At 36.8% G+C, this 22,671-nt stretch overlaps 1 protein-coding gene across 3 annotated transcripts in view; it reads right to left on the reverse strand.

Annotated features, from left to right (window-relative positions):
- Window positions 1-22,671, reverse strand: part of SEMA3A (semaphorin 3A) — a 236,677-nt gene that overhangs the window by 78,053 nt on the left and 135,953 nt on the right. For all 3 annotated transcript variants that reach the window (XM_064702968.1, XM_064702969.1, XM_064702970.1), the window contains one exon: window positions 20,793-20,912. In XM_064702968.1, coding sequence (XP_064559038.1) covers window positions 20,793-20,912 — 120 coding nt within the window. The remainder of the gene's footprint in view (window positions 1-20,792; window positions 20,913-22,671) is intronic.

Raw genomic sequence — 22,671 nt, forward strand, 5'->3', positions numbered from 1 at the left:
CATCATTAACGTAATGGCAATAAACACTGAGAAGAAGAATCATATGTGTTCTTAATCCCTATCAATTATTTGTTCTACAATGCAAGTTTAATTTGCATTTATTTAGATAAATGGGAAATGTTTAACTGCATTTAGCTCTTCATCCTTCAAATGTATAATTACACACAAACACATATATCCATAAACAAAAATAATAAGATCTGAAATATTAATCGTCTCACCTGCTGTGCCAAATTACCCTTTTAATTTGTTATTCATGAGCAAAGGCACCTTTAGACAATGATCTGGGTTCTCTCCTCAGCAACGCTTGTGCAACCCCAGTGAAAGCCAACAGAACTAAAGAACAAAGTCAGCTTTAGAGATTATCTAGAAGAACAACTATCAGAATGATCCATATGTTTTCTGCATATCCACAACATTGGTATAACTTTTGAATGACTGGGTTGCTTCTTGTCTTATTTCACAACAAGACTTTCCTTGCCTTAACTTAGCCCTGGATCTGGAAATTTTGAACCTAATTGGTAAGCAAAAAACACATGCCTTGGTATTTATTTAATAAAATCTTCTCAGACCATCTGCAAGATAATGCTGCTCAGTTTTCTATCACCTTGGATGGAAACATTTAAACATTTCTAAAGGAGAAGGTGTTTGTGCTGTTTGAGGCACCTTCTGAACTCTGCTAAGCTTATCTTCTCTTTAGAGACAAAACTTTGTTTATCTCAGATTTGAACATTGATTACAGGCCCCTGAGAAATACGAGACAGTTTTTGAAACTTTGTCAGCCATAATTGGTTCCTGAAATGTAATCCCTTGAAGGGGAAGAACTGAGAGATATGGCCTTGTAGGAAAAGTGACCAAAAACCTGGAAGGTGCTGGAGATCCCCTGTAAGACAAATCTCACAGGGTCAGAAAGGTCCACTGGGGCCACACTATTCATTTAGAGGTGCACAGAAAACATGTGGGAATAAAGTACATCTTTCCCCTTTCCCCTCCTTTTGTATGAAGGCATTAAAATTAACACAAATGGAATTTGAAATATAATAGCCCAGCTGTCTTCCTGTTTCAGGAGGTGTTAGTGGTAGCAGAGAAGATAAATCACAAGATTGGCATTTTATTCTCATATCAATAACCAAGCATCTTCTTCCCCAAAAGCCATTTAGTCCAGGGCACTGTCCTCTCATGTTTCAGTGTTTCTCTTCAGCTAAAATAGACCAGAACAACTTGTGCACTTTATGCAAAGCTGTATTCATGGTTTCTTTCTGTATCTTTTCACAGAAAGCAATTCTAGAAACACTAGGGCAGTACATATTTAATAGATCAAATTCAAGGCCTTAAAGTCCTGATTTTTTTTTTTTTTTTGTTTTTTAATGAATTATGCCAATGTCAGGTAACAGTCAGTAAAAGCAAATTTCTCACACAGAGTCTTCAGGAATGAAATAAAGAACAAAACCAACAGTGTCTTTATGCCTCTTTAAAAGCACGGCACTCCTGCATTTTCAGTACTGCATGAAGTTACAGTCTTCTAACTCAGAAAACATACCATTGAAGGAAATAAGAAGAAAAGAAGAGTATTCTCAGGGTTTTTTTTTTTTTCCCAAAATGAGAAACTGGCAGGCAGAAAGTTTAAAATAAAATCAAGGGATGTTCCTCCCATGTTGCAATTTGTAGGGCTTGGGATGCTGTGGATACTTAAAAGATATATGAGCTCAAGAAATGCCAGTACTAATTTATCAAAACCAAGTCATTGAAAAGCATTAAAGACAGAGATTCCACCCCTGGTTCAGGAAATCCCTGAACAAGCAGTGCTGGAGCCTGGGAGACGATATCACTGCTGCCTGCTCGCCGCTCATTCTCCTCCTCTGACACTCATTATGGGACCCGGTGAGAACCAAGGTCCTGGGCTAAATGAGCCTTTGGTCTGAACAGATTGGACTGTTCTTATGAAATGAGGCAGAGAGAAATTAGGTAATTTAGCCAGGAAATCTATGCCAAAGCAAAAAGCTAATGTTCTAGTTCCTGAGCCTTGCCCAGTGCCATAAACAAAAGTGTAAAGTCCTGCCTCAAACCCCAGTCAAGCGAATGGCGACGGAGCTTACTCAGCACATGCAAAGCTATGCACAGTGTGCCAAGTAAAACTGGTAAGGATCACTTGTGATGGGCAGAGTGCATCAGCTTTTGTGCACAGTTAGCCTTTAGTCTCCCTGTGATTCCCAAGGAATATCTCTGTTGGGTTCCCCATGCATGGACAAATTGCCATATGCAAATTGCCACTTGTTTTCTATTCACTGGAGTTTTACAAAAAGTAGCGGCAGAAGCAAAAAATCCCTCTATTTCCTGCTCTAAAGCAACTTAATTAACCAATCTATCATATAAACAAATATTTAAAATAAATAAGTCATTTAGCTTAGAATAAAGATCAGAAAATGCATACAACAATATTTCATTGAGACAAAATTGGGTTTTTTTCACTGACTTCTGTGATTCACATACAGCCAGTGGAGATTCATTTGACAATATTATTCTAAATGTTACCATCACTTCCAATGCTTATTAAAATAATCTAATCTATTGAAACATATTGTAGGGAAGAAGAGCTGATATGTAATTATCTCTTTCCCTAAACTGTTCTTTGATTTGGTTTCAGGGTTCAAGGATCCACCCAGTTTTTGTGTTAATAGCCAGCACTGATGTCACTGGGAGAAACAGAACGGAAGATAGAGGTGGAGGGTGAGTTTGAAGATAAATTTAATAAAAACATTAGAAACCACTGGATAAGAAAAGCAAACAAACATCCAACAAGTCCACCTCTGGTTTCATAACTTCCTTACTTCTTGATGTATCATTATATCCTTCCTTTCCCCTTTTTAATCATGCAAACTAACAGCTGTCTTTTTAAACATTTTTAGACTCAACTTCAAGTGCCTCACTCGATACCATATGTCGCACATTTCCTCTCTTTTTTTTTTTTTTTTTTTTTTTTTTTTGTGGAATGGCTTCAGATAGAATGTTTTAGCCTTATTTTCCTGCTGTCTGGATTTTGTCTGTTGGTATTCAGAAGCCTCTTTCTATCTCACACGTCATTCATTTTAAGTCGTCTCATCAAATTTTGGTCACAGGTTTTAAATTCTGCACTGTTAATCTTCTTAACCAATATAAGAAGTTAAAAACTCATTTATTACAAATTGCACTATGATGAGGATACTCACAGAGCAGCTAAAGCAGAAGATTACTGGTAGAAAATTAATAACTGCAAGTTGAAAATGGAAAATGAAGGAACAGTAACAGGATGCAAAACAGATCAGGTTTGCTTACAATGGCCATATGCTTTCTTGTTTCTGCTGCATTCCCACCTTTAGACTGCTATCTACTTTACCATCACATTAGTTTTCAGCTATTTATACAATATTCAGCATGAGGATTTGATCAATTGTCTTTGGTGAAAATGTCTATGGAAGAACTCCAAAGACTTCTGTTTTTAAGTTTACATGTCAAGAGTGTGAACCCTAAAACTTAAGTTTTTAAGTTTTTTTTAAACTTAAGTTTGACAGAATACTTAAGTCCATGTTGTTTTCAGGTGGCTGGTGTGGATTGTTTTAAGATGGACAACAATTTGCTTCAAGTACTGCACAATTATATTGTAACTGAAATTTCATACTGCTTCCTGAGTTCCCATCTTGGATTCAATATGTATAATTTTATTCTTTGTAGTTTAGAGAAATATAAATCAATATTCAGGAACTTTTCTGAAATGCACTGCTTCTGAGTGCCTGACTCATTTTATTTTATTATTTTAATTTCATTAAGATCTCAGGTGCTATGGTAGATGGGAGGGATAAGCACTACTTCTGAAGATGCAGAATTCTCCACACTGCCTAAGGATAAGGCTGGATGAACTGAGTATGCTTCAGGTGAATTAAATCAGGTAAAATGACTTCTACCCTGTGAAATAAGCTGTAATTTAAGTCTGTAGGGAATAAATTGCCATAGCATAAGGAAAGAACAAAATCTGAAACAACCTTCAATCCTCCAACATATTTCCCTGCTGCCATCTATTCATCTTTCTCACTGTCTTTTTCCCTTCATTTCATGACCTGTGTTCTATGGCACCTTAAGCAACCCCAAATCCCTCTCCTTTTGCTGTTCAGCATTCTGCCTGTGATGCTGCCTATGGAGAGCCTATAAAACTCAAAACTAAACTGTTCTTTTGAAGCATCTAAATGCTGAAAATTGTCAGTATCAGTTTTACTTCACACATGTGAGCAATCTCCCTGAAAACATTGAAATAATTTACTCAAATTCCCTTCTGAATGAGCTCTTGATACTGCTTTATATAAAAGCACCTTACTGGACACAACTGCAGAGGTAATTAGTGCTCTAATTTGACATTGGCACATAAAGCCTAATGCTAGCTCCACAGAAAACAAAAAGTAGCCAGTGATGACAGTGCATCAAAGATTCAGCTTTAAAGGCAACTTTAAAAGCAAATATGCAGTTTTCATATTCATGGTTTCCAACTGTTCACCTAAATATCTTGAAAAAGATATTGCAATCTCTTTTTAATGAAATAATCTGATATTTTAGCTATTGCAATTAAATTCAGTTTCATTCATTCACCTATGCAATGTGAGTGGTAGTTATTAATGCTTTTTGTTAAGTCTCATCTCACCTCTTCCTAGATGGCTACTACATTTAGAATCCTCCTTACATTAAGCACAAACCTTCAAATCCAAGCTTTTCTTTTCCCTCTGTTCAACAAACTGGCTTCTACTACAACATAATTTCTGATTTTTAGGAAAAGACTTTGGGTGCAGTTGCAGCTGCTGTTGCAGTTTATCACACCCTTTTTTTGGAAATTTGCTTTAGTCTTGAGAGCCTGTAGGAGACCAAGTGATTTAGAAGCAGCAGTGCCAAAAGAGAATAAAGAAGACAGGGAAGCTTGGGGGACTCACCACAGTTATTTAAATACTGCTCCAGTTAAAGTCTTGCAGCAATTGAGATCCTAATTAGCCCCAAAGTATATAGCTTTTATCTCTTCAGGAAGTTTTAGAAGGGTTAATTCTGGATTTTTTTCTGACCATACTGCTTACTACTCAGGCAAACAAAAATGAAAAAAAAATTCTAGGTATAAGTTTAAAAAACACTCATCTTCTTTTTGGGAACTTTTCCACCAAAGAAATAATTCTGCACTGGAATTTGATTCCTCTTATTCAAATGGGTCATGTGGCAGTGGGTCATTGCTCCATATAAGTAAAATGCCAGGCTTCTTGTAAGGAACTGAAACATTCAGCTTTCTTTATGTTCTTCTATTATCTGTTTTAAAGTATTTCCTTATTTATTATCTTTAATACCCCATGAAATACACTGATTGTAAAAATAATATCTAAGTCACTAAGTGTTATCTAAACTACTTGCTGCAATGTCAGTAAAAAGAAAACACGTTTTTAAGGGATTCTGTATCATCTTTTTTACAAAAAAAATAGCAGATATTTTCCTTTATTTTCTTTTAGCCCTCTCTTGTAGACTTTTATTTTGTGATTCTGATATGTGACTGTTTTTATAATGTCAGGAAAGTACCTTGAGTTAAAAAATTTATTGTGCTATAATCTTTGTACAGCAAGATTTAGCATTTCTGCATTAACCATCCTTTACACTGTAGTCTTACTATCTCCCTTCGAGGTAATCCCTTTTACAGAGGGTCATGGCTTTTCACTGTCTGTATGAAAACACATTTGCACAAAGAAATAAAAGCCAAATCCACAAACCTACAAATGACAAGGAGAAAGGGCTTGTATTCCAGCTTGCTTTCCTGCAAAATCCTTTGAAAGGCTAAACAGCCTTTTCAGGGCAAGCACTAATCTGCAGACTTGTATCCCTATGTTTGAATGTAATGAGATTCCAGTAAACACATGCACTCTGTGCCACAGCGAGCTCAGTTTTAGAGCAGCTTATTTTCAGCTTACTTTCAGGCAGCTAAGACCAGATCTGAAATGCTACTTTAACTGAAATGAGAATGCCTGTGCAGGGATTTGCACTGAATTTGTGAGATATTCACAAGTTTCCTTATGGACAAGGCTAAAGTCATGCAGAGAGCTCTTTCACAATCAAAGCTTCCACTTCATTGTCCAAATTCTCACTTTTTTAGTTTCCTTTCCTTACTGAGGTTAAACAAATTCAACTTTACCCATTAATTTTCTGTTTATCCCCACCAGTCTTCAAAAGAATACCCAAATCTTGTACTTGAGTCTGAATCACTGACTATTATATTATACCTGTTGGAAGAATGTGGCCTTTTTCTGTATTAAATAGCAATTAAATGTTAATTTCCTTTCCAGGCCAGGTTGAATGGGAATCTGAGCAACTTGGTCCAATGGAAGGTGACATGGCATGGGTGTTGGAACCAGATGATGTTTAAGACCCCCTTCCAACCCAAACCATTTTATGATAAATGATGCCAAATCTTTCCATATTCCAAATTCAGTGTAAATTTCACATATTTTTAGTTAGGAATAAAAATTAATGGTCTAGACTATATTCTAATCACTTCAAGGGATTTGTTCTTGACCCTTGGTACAGCAACAGTAAGTTGATGAAGGCTTACTTTTTCATTACTCCCACACTTAAATACTGAAATGAGATCCCTGTTTCTTGTAACAAAAGATGATGAAATGCTTAAACAGAAAGGTTTGTTAAAATACAATAAAATAAATTGTTATTCAGAGTAAATGAAGTTAAGAACCTCAACCAGCTATAATTAAATTAAATATGCCACCATGACTATTGTTGATATATCACCTTCATGACCATTAGCCAAACAAAAAATGAAACTTGGATTAAGTAAAGGGGAAAAACCCAGTGCTATTGTTCTGCAGTTTTCTGCTGTTTGACACATGGTTTGTATTGTAGGTGCACAAATATCCCTTATGAAACCCTTTGCAAGCTTGTAAATAAACACTGGCTACACAGAGTAATCTTGATTTATACAAATGGCAAATGCTTTCAGGTTTTATGCTGGTTCCATATTTCAAACAAGCTGGAAGTATAGATTAAATTATCAGAGCCACTGCTTTGAAAAAGTAATCAATGCCATTTGTTTTTCTGATTACACACTTACTGGTTTGTAATTAAAGAAAAAAAACCTAAAACAACAAAAAATCTCTCAAAGCAAAAGAACTCACTGGAAGATAATCTTCCTCTTTTACACTGTTTGTTTTCTAATTCCCCTCCTCTCTTACACAGTTTGTTTTCTCATCCTCCTTCAAAAGCTGTCTCCAAGTTTGGAACCAGGCTGAATCAATCAGTATATTTTACTGTCCCTTAGAGGTAAAACTCTGTATTATCTGAGAAGCTTCAGCACAGAGAACTGACCAATTCTATGAGAATCTGAGTGTTAAGACCTTCTTTTCACTCCTGCATATGATAACTTTGTGTAGGCTTGGCCCATAAGTGTGCAGAGGGGCATCTAAAGATTATCTGGAGGACAAACAGTTCCACCACCTCTAGCTACCTGCTCTGGGTAAAAAGAAGAACTTCTTTTTGGCCCAGGGACACAAGACCATTTTCACACGACAATGACTGAAGCTTCAACTTTTAAGAAATCTAAATTGCAGAGAGCAAAGTCAATTAAGGACAAACAACTTGCCCTGGGCAGAAGCCTGAGAACTGGAGAAGAACCCCTAACACTGTTGTCATCCTCCACCAAAACGTACAGCAGTTTTCCATACCACCGATAAGAAGGTGCCACAACTGTTAATTATCTCTCTGGCATAAAAAAACCCAAAAATATCAGAACATGAAAAAAATCCCCAGATTTCTATCACAAATATTTTTTTTCCTTTCCTGCTGCTAATACTTTATGTGCTGTCGTGAGTAAAGTTCTCTGTAGAACAGCACATATTTATTTTTTTATTTCTTTTCTGTTTCATCAGAAGACATACTTAGGCAAAACATTTAAAGAGTAAACTTAAGGTATGCTAATAATGTCATTGCCTGGAGCAAAGCCAATGTTTCAGGAGGACAGCAGAGATCTGAACTTTACATCTTCCTGCTTACATATGAAAAGGTCTCAGATGAAGGATCTATTTATCTAGGGGATTGTTTCTCTTCAAACAAAGAATAAAAACCAGAATGTACTTTATTTGTATTCGTCACTGCCAGTTTACATAATACTAAGAAATTATTTTTTAAGTCCAAATCTGTCACTAATGTGGTCCATGTCATATTTCTACTTTAAGAGGTGACAAAAAATGTTTATATCCACATCAAGATGCTTGCTCAACTTTTCTGGTGTGGTTTGTATTAAATACAGAAGAAGGCAGCAACTTAGTAATCCCTGAAAGCATCCTCGTGATGAGTCAGACTGAGCTGTTAGCAAAACTCAAGTCATTTGGTACCAGGTTTTAACTCCATGTAGCAGCAGAGGTGTGAAAAAGACCAAGTGAATTTTAATACTTCTCTAATCAGAATGCTGCTACTTGAGCTTTGCACTTATGCAGCACATGGAACATCACTGTGATAATTTTGTCATTCCATTTCCCTTCATCAGTCTTGTCACTGTTCTTTTTAACATGCACCAGCTTTATTCTACATGTAAGAACAACCAAAACTGTTTTATTCTTAACAGCAAATGGATACATCTTAAAGTCCTCTGACCAATAATATTATAAACTAATATGCCTGATATTCTGCACATATAATAATTACTACAAGGCTGATATTTAATTTACTTAATTAATTTCACTGTGAAGGCATGCTTGAAGCCATGTTACTAAAGGGTTCCTCCAAGGTAACCATTTAACAGCTAAATAACCTTTAATTACTTGCCATAACGATACACATCTAAGACAGATTTTGTTATACTCTGACATCTGAGCACTTTAACCCAAAGGTAGTTATTAGCACTCCCATGCAAGATTCATTATGGATCATATTTCATTAATGGAGAGTATTGTGTTCTCATCTGATTGTGTACTTGCAAACATTTATTAATATACTTGAGTGTGACCATGTTGCAACTTGGAGGAATCCACAGATTTTCATAAATCTGGAAGCATTTCTTAACTAAACTACATAGAATCATACAGACAGTTCTTCTGGACCTAGCTGATTTGAGCTCCAAATGGGAAATTGCTTAGGGATGGACAATGTGTACAACCACGATTAGCAGTGCAATATTTGAAACTGAAATAATTAAGATGCAAATTAATGCTGCACTGCAAGAATCACTAGTTGTGATTTATATCACTACAGGTGAGAAGACAGTCCAGACTTGTAGATGACTGCAAATGTACACAAATTAAAATAGATTAGATGACATAGCAACTCCTCACCAATTCTAACAGGCATGAATTCATCATGATAACATTTATTTATTCTGCACAATACTTCTTTTTAGCTAAGTTTTCCAACGGTGACTGTTTTTTTCATCCAAATGTTTCTCACATTTTCTGACTCACTGAGCTACAGAAAAAAATATTTTTACAAATAAAGCTTTTTTCTGGGAAAAAAATAAAAATAACCATATGTGAATTGTCTACAGCAAGTAACACAGAAGCTGAAGAGAAAGAAAAAGCAGGCATTAAATAGTCTTTCCTTGAGTTCCCGAGAAATGTTGCAAAGTTACTCACCCTTTTCCAACGAAATGAGTTACTTAGGAAATAAACTAATTTACTGTAAGTCCACAGAGGCATGAACGAGCCAGAGGCATGTCTTTCATCTGAGTCAGGTCATACTCAGTACATTATTTCTCTTACATGAATGAGGGAGAGGTGAAGGGAGGAACAGAAGGGCACAGAACACTTCCCTCACAGGAACAGGGTTTGAGGGAAGATGCAGAGATTCTATATGCTTCATGCTCCAAGAGAAGCCAGCACATTTCCAGACTTACCAAGTGCCATAAACAGAAAACAAGTTGTTACAAGATATGTAAGCAGGAATTCAGCATGAATGGAAGAGTAAACAATTATTTTTCTAAGTGACTTCCAGTGGGTTTATTCTTGGATTTTGAGAACAGAAAGAGTTGCTGCAATCACTTAGTCTGATTTCCAGCATCACAAGCTGTAGGCATATGGGACAAACACAAATATTTAAAACACTGCCTGTTTCACAACTATTCTTAATCTCCCACAGCATTTCAGCAGTAAATTGATTAACTTTTCACGGCAGAAGATATATGGACTAATGCAAAAGGGAGATAATTATTTATGTCTATACACTCCTTTTGTATCTGTTATTTTTAGATAATTCTGTGCACAGTCCCATGTTCCTTCCCTGCACAAAACACAGAGTCTGTCTAAGCTATGACCTGTTCCTTAAACTGCATTTTCTTCCTGCTCTGAGGTAGCATTGCAGCAATCAAGCACACATCCCTGTACGTGGTGTCTGTACTCACAAGAGCATTGTTTAAAGTAGGATGAAGGATATTTTTCTCTTATAAGACTTTCGAGATCTTGACATAACTGACTGTTAGTTTATTTGTGTGATCATATGCCAGCAAAACATACAACGCAAAAAAGATGAAAGGTTGTGTGTATACTGGCAAAGAAACATATTCTTTATACTTTGTAAGGGTATTTAGCAAAGTTACAAAGTGTACCATGGGTAAATTATATCTTCTCTTGTTTTGCAGAGATCCTTCTTCTTCCAGCCATCTTCTCTCTGTGTCTGGCATATATGGGATTAATTCTTATTCACTTTCTTACATGATTCAGTAATTTTTTTCCTTAGGAAGGAAAGTACTTACTACTAGTCAAATAAGTACTGTTTTCTTACTGAACTATGGAGTAGTGGAATTATTATTTAAATTAATTTAGATGGCAACAAATTTAAGACAGTCCTTGTATAACAGAGTAGAAGAGAAGAGACTCAGTTTTAAAATCTTTTAAAGGTAAGGAAGCATCTGGAAAGTATTATGAAAGCTTTTTTTAGTATCAGCATGAGTCTGTAAATAAAAGTGAGGATGGTCGAGATAGCAAGAGAAGAACAATTATTTCCTGTTCCACCAGGCAACTACTGGAAATACTTGTGTCCTGCTGTTTACTCAGAGAAACAGCAGCTTCACCTGTAGTTGCTTTGCTTTTTATTAAAAAAGAGGTAAGATTTCATCATTGTGGAAAAGCCACTTCTGTCATGCCAACTGCTGGTGAAAGAAAGAGATGTCTAACCGACTTGAAAACACACCAAGGAAGCCTTCAATTGTAAAAAGTGACTTTTTCTTTCCTGAATCTGTTTGAAAGCTGTTTGAAAAAATCCATGAGTGTTCTCATTTTTCATTTGGGGAAATTCCCTGTTTTTTGGGAATTCTGAATCAAGAGTCTTGCGGTCAGAAGCAACATCAGAAACAGGTTTTGAGGAGATCAGGCATGAACCTCCCCACCACTGCTGAGCAGGCTGAGCCATGGCCATTCTCAGCCTCCCTGGGCCCTTCCTGGGCCTGACTGCAGTCACCTTGCCAGTGTGCCATTTTACTCATATAATGTAACATGCAGAAACTATGAATATTAGGTTGGTCTGAAAGCATGGGAAAAGGCAGTGCTTTCAGACTCACATGTCTCTGAGAGTTAAATATATCCCACAGACTTTAAAAAAATGCCTGAAAGGCACTCCACAGCATGCCAGCTGTCATAAAATTTTAGGCAAAGTCTAGTGAAATTAGTTCACCAATAATGCCCTCATTAGATTCTCATGTCTGAGTATTTAATATAACTGGATAGTTTGCTGTTCAGCATTTCACAGCACTGTGGTCTGTACGTGGAGCATCACCCACAGCTACAACCCACTGCATTGTGACCTTGGCTGTTTAAAGATTATTTGACAAGATGTTGATACTGAGCTACAAATATAATGTAGTCACTTCCTTCAGTGGCAGAAATCACATTTATGATTCTTCTTCATAAGGTCAGCCCCTGTCAACTGGAGCCTTGTGACGTGAATCCCACAATGAATAATGCTGCTTTGATGCTCATCTATCCAAACCTGAGCTCGGTAACTCCTTCTTTCAGTTTTGTTTCCTCCTATGCCTCTAAATCAAGAAATAATTTTATTTATAAGTCATTTCCTCAATTAAGTCAGTCTATACTGTAAGCTGGCTTTCCACTGTTTTTATTACATTGGTTTCCCAACAGATGGTGGTTTGTTATTTTATTTTTTTCTCCCCCATATTGGTCAAGAGATCAAAGGATTTGACCGTACTTGTCTTTTGTTTCAGGAGGTGTGTGGATGAAATTTTGCATATGTTGCTTGACTGTGAAGTTGGGTTAATGTTTTCAATTGTTACTCTAACAAGACCCAAATGCTGAACTTCTGTGTTACTAGAAACATTATAGGCTCTGTTGATGAGCCAACATAATATTCCCACCCAGAAAATTGGATCGACGTCTTAATATGATTGCCATACCTCTTAAAAGTACAATCTATGTCTGTAATGAATTAGGAAAACTGCATCATCTCATGGTAAAGTAAGGTAACCATGTGTAAGTAGAAATATTTACATTATGGGAACAAATAATTCATCATAGCATCCTTTAAGTGATAGGAGAAATAATGAACTTCCAAATGCAAACAGTGGGTGTATTTTCAGCTCCTCTAGTAGTCATCGCTAAAATTAATTTCCTTAAAGTAGTCACAAAGTTCTGAGTAATCCTTCTAACAATGCTAGCAATTAAAGCATTTTTTCCCTGTGACTATAAAAAGTGCACCTCAGTTTCAGCTACCCCAGTGTAAGTCATAGGGAACTCCACTGAAGACAAACAATTCTAGAAAAAAGCACCCCATACTTTAAAAGAATAAATTAAACCCAGATCCTAAGAGGGTCTTTAACTTGAATCACTCATTATCTGAGCATATCCAAAGTTACCCGTGGTTTTAAGACATAGACTCACACAAGAAGACATCACATGTGGTATCAGTGAAAGTCCACCCAGTGGTTCTGCGTGTGCACATGTGCACGCTCCCCTCCGCAAATTTACTTCCATGGAGGTCTCCCTCTATCTCAGTCTTTTTTTCTCCCCTGCAGCAACATAAACAACAGTTTTCCCACAGTTCTGAGACTTATGTCTTTGAACCTAATGAATATGTGGACTGGCTTTGGTTTCTTATTCATGGAAGCCATTCAGCTGTGGCACGCTGTGTACAGCTCTCCACTGTAATCAACCAGCACTGCTCCGCCACCAAGGACGAAAGCCACGTACAGGGAGGGAACAATGGTCTCCTCAGTCATCCCACTGGAAGCTTTCTGCTGCAGAGATTCCTCTCATTAGGCAGCTGGGGGTTCAAATTTGACACTATTACTCACACCGGACCTTTTCTGTATTGGGAAAACCTAAAAAAAACATTGTATGTTATCAATTTCTTTGTTAGACTTGTTTTTTTCCAGCAGTGCAGGACAAGATTCAGTATCTTGCCAGCTCCAAGGTTCCTTTTGTGCCACTGCATACCTGTAGAGTTTAGACCAGATCCACGGAAACACCAACACTGTCTCCAGCCTATATCCTTACTATTTCTCCCTCATCTCAGACTTTTACTTGTTTCAATTAAAAACAAACTCTAAAATGCTGGAACATCACCTGCACAGTGACTTCCACTTACATTTTCCTTAAAAATCTGTATAAAGTAATATTAAAATAATATTGCTCTGGAGTTCTTTTTTCAGTTTGGTTTGGCTTGGCTCAGTTTCTTAAGAATAAACTGGGAGGTCTGCCATAGCAATTTGGACATATTTATCAAGTCCTAAACAAAAGTTAGTTGCTGAATAGCTGAAATGATCAGACTTGAATAGTGATTAGAGTTTCATTAGTGGTTTCTGCTGTGCAACAAATGGCCCTTGCTGTTGTAAATTCCATGTCTTTGTTCTGTTTTTCATCATATCTTATACCTCTCCTCAGTATGACTCACTAAAGAATTGTGCTTCCATTTTACCCTCAGCCATGTAGTCTGAGGAATAAAGGTGAAAAAATAAAATAGCCACCACACTGTTCTCACTTGTGTTAGTTTAAAACTTGATTTCATATCCTGCATGAAAATGTTCAACCTGTAAATCTCAGAGTGAGCCGCAGACATAATTAGTGACTTTGTCACTTTAGACATAAATATATTCCAAATTACTTAGGTGTAATTATGAAATACGCAAGGGCAGGACTGGATGCATTAAATGACAGCTGAAAACCTACAATGTTCATATTTCCTGTCAGTGATTAAAGCATGACCCCTTTGCTAAATACTTTACTTCCAAAAATGGTATTTGTACTGCATCTGAATTTTAAGATACTGAGCCACATCCTTTGCATACTTATGATTTGGAATATCCCTATCCTTACAAATACACTTTTAAATAGGAAACTGGGAGGTCAAATGGATCAGCTATTAGTCAAGCATTCAGCTGTCAAAAAGGCACATCCTCCTTAATTGAAAGTACCAGGATAAAAAACAGTGGCTACATATTTAATTTATCATACTTTCATTGTGTTTTTACATTAATAGTTTAGTATCCATTATCATTTTTATTAAGAAATAGATCCTTATCTTGATAAAATAAGATATTCAGGGGGAAAAAAAAATAAATTTGGTTTTAGTGTTCCGCTTTGCTGAGGATGAAATATCCACTGCGTTGTGTAGACTTTCCCAACAGTGCAGGGTAGGAAAGAAGTCAGCCATTGCTGCCATGTGTGCTATTCAGTTGAGAGAAGTTTACTTCATAAATTAAACTATTCTGACAGCTAAATTATCGCATAAAGCCTAATAGTCCTACTTTAAAGGATCTGCTCTGGAAATAAATGTTTATTGGAAATATATTTTGCTTGGGGATGACAGGATGAAGTTTTGAAAAATCTGAGTTTTCCTGGTTTAACTTCTCTTTTAGCAAAGCAAGTGTTCAAAATACAGCTAAAGTCAAAGGAGATCTGCAGTGTATTCAAAGACAGGCCTTCATAAATAATAGCATTTAACCATGAACCTGATTAATATTTGTTTACAAAGGGGTTTATGGAGTTTTTCAAAAAGACTTTTAAATGGGAATCAGGTTACTTCTTTATGGTGACCTTCTGCTTCTGGAACTTTATCACATGATAATGCGACAAAACAAGAGGTGCCATTCTGGGACATAGCACTGTAAGAAATGTGTACTTCTGCACGATGGTGCTTAAAAACATGTAGAGCTTCTGGTAACACATCCTGAAATATTTTTCAGACCTTAGATTTTCATATGAGAAAGGGCTGTCTTGTTCTCTGCCCTTTCCCTCTATTCTCCTTGTAAATGTTAAATTTGGTCATTGAAAAGTCAACATATCACATCCCCTCCCAAACAATGCCATAATGAATTATGGCTTGGAAATAGAATAATACGCTATATATATCTACATATAACTGTATATAAAACTATATACTTAAAATATGCTAGGAGGGAGATAGCTATGACAGGATTTATTTTTTTTTAACAAGTGGAGGTAAACTGTACATGTGTGAAGAGCCTGATTTTGTGTGAAGCACTTTCACAGAGGGTAGTCTAAGGGACTGGAAATCCATGTCATGTGGAGCAGCAGAAGTGATGGTTTACAGATTCCAGAGGAATCCAGCCCCTTTGTTTTGTGATTTTGGCCACTGATCCTGTGAGGTGCCTGGACAGATGTGTGCCTAGCACTGATTACCCTGTTACCTGCCATCCTCCACAGACAAGAACATCAGTACAAGCAAAATGTTCTGGTGCCTGGGATTTCCCTGTATGGCAGAAATCACTTCTCAGCTTTTCATGACACAAGCAAGTACATCAGCCTTTAAAGATCTAAGAGATGTTTTCTTTTTCTCTGTGGTAAAATTAGTCATGCAATGGAAAGAAGTGCTCTAAGACTGTGCCTTCTGTCTCTTCAGTTTTGTTTTCCTGTACTATAGTAACAGGATATCTGGAAGTTTGAAAGTTTAAGGCACCTGTGAACTAAAGAATGCTATTGCAGTCTGTAAAGCAGATCATCTTTTAATGGCATTTCTCTGTAATTATAGTGATGCTTAGAAGGAGTATGTCACACATAACAGTTCAAACTCAAATGAGAATAATCCTTTAACAGTATCCTTTTCCTTTTTACTTTCTCTATATAAGCATATAAATACCATATAAAAGTACAGTTAATTAGATGGAAAGAAAACTAGCCTCAGGTGATTTCCAACTTAAAAAACCATTTGCTGTAATGTTTCACTTAAAAACCACAGCTCAGAATCTTGACTGACATAAACTGACACAGGTCTGCTGTCTTCAATGAAATTAGGCGAATTTATGCCACACCTACTACTACTGAAATCAATGTTTTACCCTGATTTTTTACATTAAACACATCATGTTTAGTACCAGCAGCATTGATCCTTCAGTTAGTGTGTTTCTTCAAAGCCATTATTTCAGGAAAGAAATGCTCTTCCATCACTATATATATATACACAATATATCCAGAGAGACAAACTGATAGATGCATAAATGTGTCAGAACAAGATGTCCATTACTTAGGAAATGCACTCTGGACCTCTTTCTAATATGAAGAAAAGAAGGGATAAAAAAGAGTGGAAAGTATATTTCAGCAAAATTTTATGAGCTGAACCAAAGATTTTTAAAATACACAGAGTCCGGAAAAAGCAAATATGTTACAGGTGGTAGCATTCTATAACTTCATATGCAATAACTTAATGTTTTATGTACATCATAAATCTAAACTGAATTTAAACCTTCTTTATTGATTGAGAAATAACCTGCAAGTAAAGTAATCCCAGATCTTTTAAGTTCATGCAGTTAAAAATGAGTTTTAATCTGTTGGACAATGACAAGAAATTTGGAATTAGGAGACAATAAAAGAAGCTAGATTAGTTCTTCAGACAGCACTTAGTGATTTACCTCTGCTGAAGAAACCCTAATGTATTCCTGCTGAGGATCTGGCAAACAATTTTGTAAAGCTCTTGCAATGCCTGTCTGAGCATTAAAAAAAAAAAAAAAAGGTACTATAGGGCATTCTGTACACCTCCACCTGTGTGCAAGGGTTAAGTAAATGGAAAATCCTGTTCTTACTGAAGCAGGACTGTTCCCTGCTGGTTCACTCAAACTGCCCCAAAGGGAGCCCTGGGGAAAGGGAGCAGGGCTCCTTCCCCCTGCTCAGGCATGCATAGGCAGGTGCATTCTGCATCCTGTTGTGATTTTCTAGGGGGTTTAATGCACCTCTGTGTCTCCCTGCAGTTGGATTTGTTCCTTTCCAGCACAGATCTGACTTGTTTAATTTTGCAAACGTTAAGTACAACACTCCTACACATCCAACCCTGTTTCCTCAGAAGTCAGTGGGCGCAAAACACAGCTTTACTAATCACTTTCTTGCTTTGTCTGGTAATTGGTTTCTTGTATTATATTGCATTATAAGGACAGAATGCCACATATTGCCCAAGCCCAGATCCCTGAAGTTTGTGTAGGTGTCTGTGTTAGGTCATCTCCCCTAGACTCATGCACATAAAATGGATGATATCAAGCTTTACATTTGGCTGCCCTCAGGTATTTTCTGCATATCCACGCACTATGTTCTCTCTAAATATGTTCTTTCCTGCTTCCTCATGGCTTACGTGCTTAAAGCCTATTGAACCATTAACTTTATTCTTTCCTCTAAATACTGTGGTTATTCAGCTTACACATCTGGAATGGATTTAAGCGAAGATTAGTCTGCTTTACTCCTCAGACTGCGGTGTAATTCACAACATATTAGGTTGTATACATTTGTGCACATCATTTTTAATCAGATGCACAGCATGCCGTTCATATCCTTTTAGCTTTTTATTATTACTTCTGATACTGTACTTCATCAGACTCAATAAACCTGTCTAGTTCCATCACCAGAAATTATTTTCTTCAGGTATGGAATGGGGTTGTGATACACTGCTTCATATCAAAGACATATTCAGCAGATATAACAATTCATATTCCCATTACTTTATGACTGTCACACAAAGTAATTTATTTCCTTTCCCCAGTCATAAAAATTGTACCATGTTCCAGCTTCCTGCAGCCTACTCCAATTGCTTCCAGAGTCTCCTCTATCACTTGCCACTCTTTTCTTTAAATTCCACTTCTCCACCCTCTCCAGTTTGGCACACACACTGATTTCCTCTTCTTTGGATTCAGGCAGGTGGGTTACATTCAGAGCTCAGATAAACAAGCAGTCATAGAGTAGGTACATTCCCCGTCTATTCCCCTAATCAGTTCACATTTACCTTTCTAAGTGCTTGAAAAATAAATAAGCAGATGGTGAAATCAGTTAATTTTCCACAAGTGTTGTGGCAGACAAGAAATGTTCAGGAAGTATTTTAGATGGCAATTTTTAACTCATAATCAACTGCTTGTCTCTTCCTATACTATTACCTTCTTTAGTATGCTGGGGAGGTACAAACTCTACATGATACGGAAGCAATGGCCCTTTGACACGTCCAGTGCTGCTGTCTGACATGAGAACATAAACCATCTGGCTCTCACAGATGCAGTGTGCAGGGGTGCAGGGGTTAAGATTGTATCCCCCTCATTCACGGTGTCTCTAATAGCTGCTGTCAATCAAGCACCCTCCTCTTCCTCATCTCCCACAGAGGAAGCACATTTGAAATTCCTGGCTAGGTAGTATGGGAGAGGAAGAAGCAGGCTCTAGCTGAAAGAAAGGACAGATTATTTTTCACTGCAGATCTAATAAATTAATTTATTAATGTGATTTTCACCCTTTCAAGGGACAGAACCCAGGCTGACTGTAACATCTGTCAAAGCCCAAGAAGAGCTGGGTACACTGCATCCTGCCTGCCTCACCTTCTCTCTGCACGGGCAGACCTGAACTGAGAAAGCAGTAAACCCTCCGGCACAGCTATTCAGAGGACACAGAAACTTGTGCCACTGGAAGGGCAGGTGAAGATGATTTCACTCATATTTGTAGTATGAGAAAGAAAACAAAAGCCAATAGTGTTCAAGGCAATTCAGATAAACACACTCCTGAAGTCACTCATTTGTGAAGAGGAAAATAAGGGTCATGAGAATAATCAGGCTAAAGGAGACTTACAAACTTACTGCATAAATGAAAAAAACCCAAAAATTTAAAAGAAAAAAATACTCCCCCCCTCAAAAAAAAAAAAAAATTTGTTTGTAATTAGGGACTGCTAAAAAGAAGCTAAAACAAGACTCCTCTTTCACTCCAGGGCCAAACACATCACTGTTTCAAGACTTTAAAAACCCAGAATGTTTAACCAAGGTTAGATCTGGCCTCTCATCTCTGATCATCCTTTCTATAAATCCTTGATAAAGTGTGTGTTAGTTTTATGGTACAGCAATAAACCAGCCAAATGTAGAAGTAAATGACCTCATAGGAGCTATCTCTGTGCAGATAGATTCCCCTGGCAGATCGCCAAGGATTGATTGACACACATCTTACGGAACTAGAGTTAATTAATATGTCTACCAATTCCCAAATGGATCTCAGGAAGCAGAGAATCTGTTTAATGCAGTAAGCAATGACATACTGTGTGTGGTCAAGAGACAATTACTAATTGCCAAGAATGCATTGTAATAAAGCATTAAAGAATATGAACAAAACCCTTTCTGCTCTGCAGCTCCCTTATCCCTTCAAAACCTTGTTCTTAGGACATTTTAAAGATTTATGTTTCAAATATCAAAAGACATTTTCATAGGGAAAAATAGTTCCCAGACTATGAAGTCAACACTCAAAGGCTCTGTTAATTTTTCTATGAGAAGAAATAGTCATCATTCATTCAACAATGATGTCTTTATTTTCAAGGAAATCTGCAAACCTGAATTGCAAAGGCATAAGGTAACTTGAAAGAGCTGGTTTTTTGAAGATCACAGAAGCTACAAGTAACACAATTATGGATTCACTGGTAAAACACATCCATAAATGCTGAAAGCACATCAGGAGTCTGACTGCTAAACTGAAACAGTCCATTGAGCAATACTCATGTAAGCCAGACAGAAAACACAGTACAGGAGACTAATTTATATTACATAATCAACAGAAAAATAAAAGAGAGGCTGAGCTAGAGAGAAAAAGTATTGAAGGGCAGCACAGAGACATTCCAGTCAAATCTTCAGCCATGAAAACCAGCCTAGTCTCATGACTTCTTTTGAGTGAATCTGCTTTTTACCAGGAAAGATCCCACTTATCTATTTAGTTATGAAGATCACTGAGAAAAAGGTAAAAGAGCTACTCCAAGAATTCTGCAATACTAAGAAAAAATCAGCAAGAGATTAAAGAAATGGGCGAAAAGAGAGAGATTTATTTTTCACAAAAAACTAAAGAAACCAAACCTAGGTGACATATGAAAAACTGCCAGTGTGTTAGGACAAACCTGAGAAGGGGGATTTATGAAGGTGTGACACTATTTTAATTCTCAGCTGGGAGAAAGCTGAGGTGGTGTCAGACTGTAGTGACTGGGAGAAAACTAAAACCAGTGTTGGGCACAGAATAAACAAAGTGGCTGAACTACCCCTCTTATACCTGGTATTTGTCTCAGTTACAAAAAACTAGTGCTTTTTAATTCACGAGCCAGGTAGAATGGGTTTACTTATACTTATTTAAGCCCCTGGGGGAAGAGATGCTGTGCAGGGCAGAAAAGTGAGAGATACTGCTGTGATTTATCAATCAGCACGTCAGCACCTGATTCAGGAGCAGGTCTTACCAGATCTGCTTCCCAAGCCACAGAAACTAGTGGGAATGCATTTTGGCAGGAAGAGATCATGGCTAAACACCAACAAAGATTAAAAAGAGCAAAAAGAAAAATATTGTTTTATAATAGTTTACCTCAGGATGGCTTCCAACTTCAATGTAGGTGCAGACTGGATGAAAAGCCCCAGTTCCACAAGCATACAGGTGGGTTTGGTTGTAAGCCTTGAGCACCTTGATGAAATTAGCACATTCTCTCTGCAAAGAAAATAAGAAAAAAATATTCATAGAGTTAATTCAGTGATTCTGACTAATGGGAGCTCTTCTGAGTTAGAGATAGATATGGCTGAATGAACAGATTTGTAAAGTGTGATCATTTCATGCTGTTCATAAGATTGTTTACTGCTAAGCATTTAATAAATGGCCTGATTTAATTTCTCATTTAAATATCTTTGGTTGCTATTTAATAAAGCATCCAACCCCAAAGAAAAGATTACAGAAAAAAAATCTTAGTTTTTGTTTCAGACATGCTTCATCTTTGTAATTTATGCTATTGCTGTGTTTTCAAGACAAAACCCATTTATAGAAATGTGTCAGAATGAAATAATGAAGAAAAATGGACCAACTGTTTGCTTGTATTCAATTAAGTAACAATTAGAAGAAAAATGGGCCAGATGGAAGGAGCTGATGAAAACCAAGTCATTGATACAGCATTTTTAACAATCATATGAATGCTGCCTCACTCCCACTGCCTGTATCTAAGGGCCAGTCTTACACATATGAATACATATGTTAAACTTCCATGCTATCATTTACAACCACTAGAATACAAGCTTTGCAAGATTTGGACTTTATATTTTCTTCTTAAGTAAATTATCTATCATGAGTTATTTTAGTTCTCAGCAAATAAAAGCTGAATAGCATCACTAAAAGTCCCTAGTACAAACATTATCTGTTACCTGTTAACAAAACTGTCATTATTAATGCCTGATGTTATTAAAATGGATAGTCAAGATGACAAATTTTTCTATTTGTTTAATATTTTTATTTCAATCTGGTCTGATATAGAAAAGAAATATGTCAATGCCTTCAAGTCGGTCTGCTGACACAACTGAAAAAAATGGACTTGAAACAGAAGAAAAATGAGAACAATGAAATTAAGTATTTCCAGTAATGACTGTGTTGAAGATAAGGAATATTTTTCTCTGTGTATTTGATGATTTTTGATACACTGCTCAATTCTATACCTTTCCAAGTAGACAAGAGCCCATGGAAATACCACGTGAGCTACTGCACCCACAGAAATCTCCTAGGCTGGCATCCTCCCTCTCTGTAACTCACTGGCTAATTAAACCAGGTACTCCCAAACACAAAATAAAGGCTCTGCCAGGAAAATCCATGTGCAGTTTGAGGCATGCCCTAGGCCTGCACAGGGAGAAGCAATGAACTTACACAGATGAAACACTGATTCCCTGCCTCACACAAAGGGCTGTGCTGGAATGACATTGCTCTTACAATTTCATTGTATATTTGCATAACAGATAATGGCAATGTATTAAAAAGAGCACCCAGAGAAAAGCATCCAGGATCTTACTGCAGCCCTGAGTTAGTGCTGTTATCTTTTCAACAGAGATGGAAGAGAAAACATAGAGATAGTTAAGGTAATCCAACAGGAAATTGAAAGAAATAGAGATCGATGTTACTCTTAATTCTTTCCATTCTGACCTTTCTTAATGAAAACACACAGAATTTCTGGACCATTTTTATTCTTCCCACACACAAGTATAAGCATGAGTATACATTTATTATACTTGTGTTTATCCACAGGCTGCTTTCCACTGTCAAATGGTAGAGTACTAAGCAAATATTGGGCATAAATCATAAAAAAAAATGTTTATATATTTTTATTAATACTGTTATTCTTTGCTGTTTTAAGTAAAAGAAATATGGAAAACCCATAAAAGTGTATTAAAAATTCAATACCTAAAATGGGCAAATACCCCAAATTCATGTAACA

Source organism: Zonotrichia leucophrys, chromosome 1A, assembly GCF_028769735.1.
Source record: "Zonotrichia leucophrys gambelii isolate GWCS_2022_RI chromosome 1A, RI_Zleu_2.0, whole genome shotgun sequence".
In the NCBI taxonomy this organism is placed as follows: Eukaryota; Metazoa; Chordata; class Aves; order Passeriformes; family Passerellidae; genus Zonotrichia; species Zonotrichia leucophrys.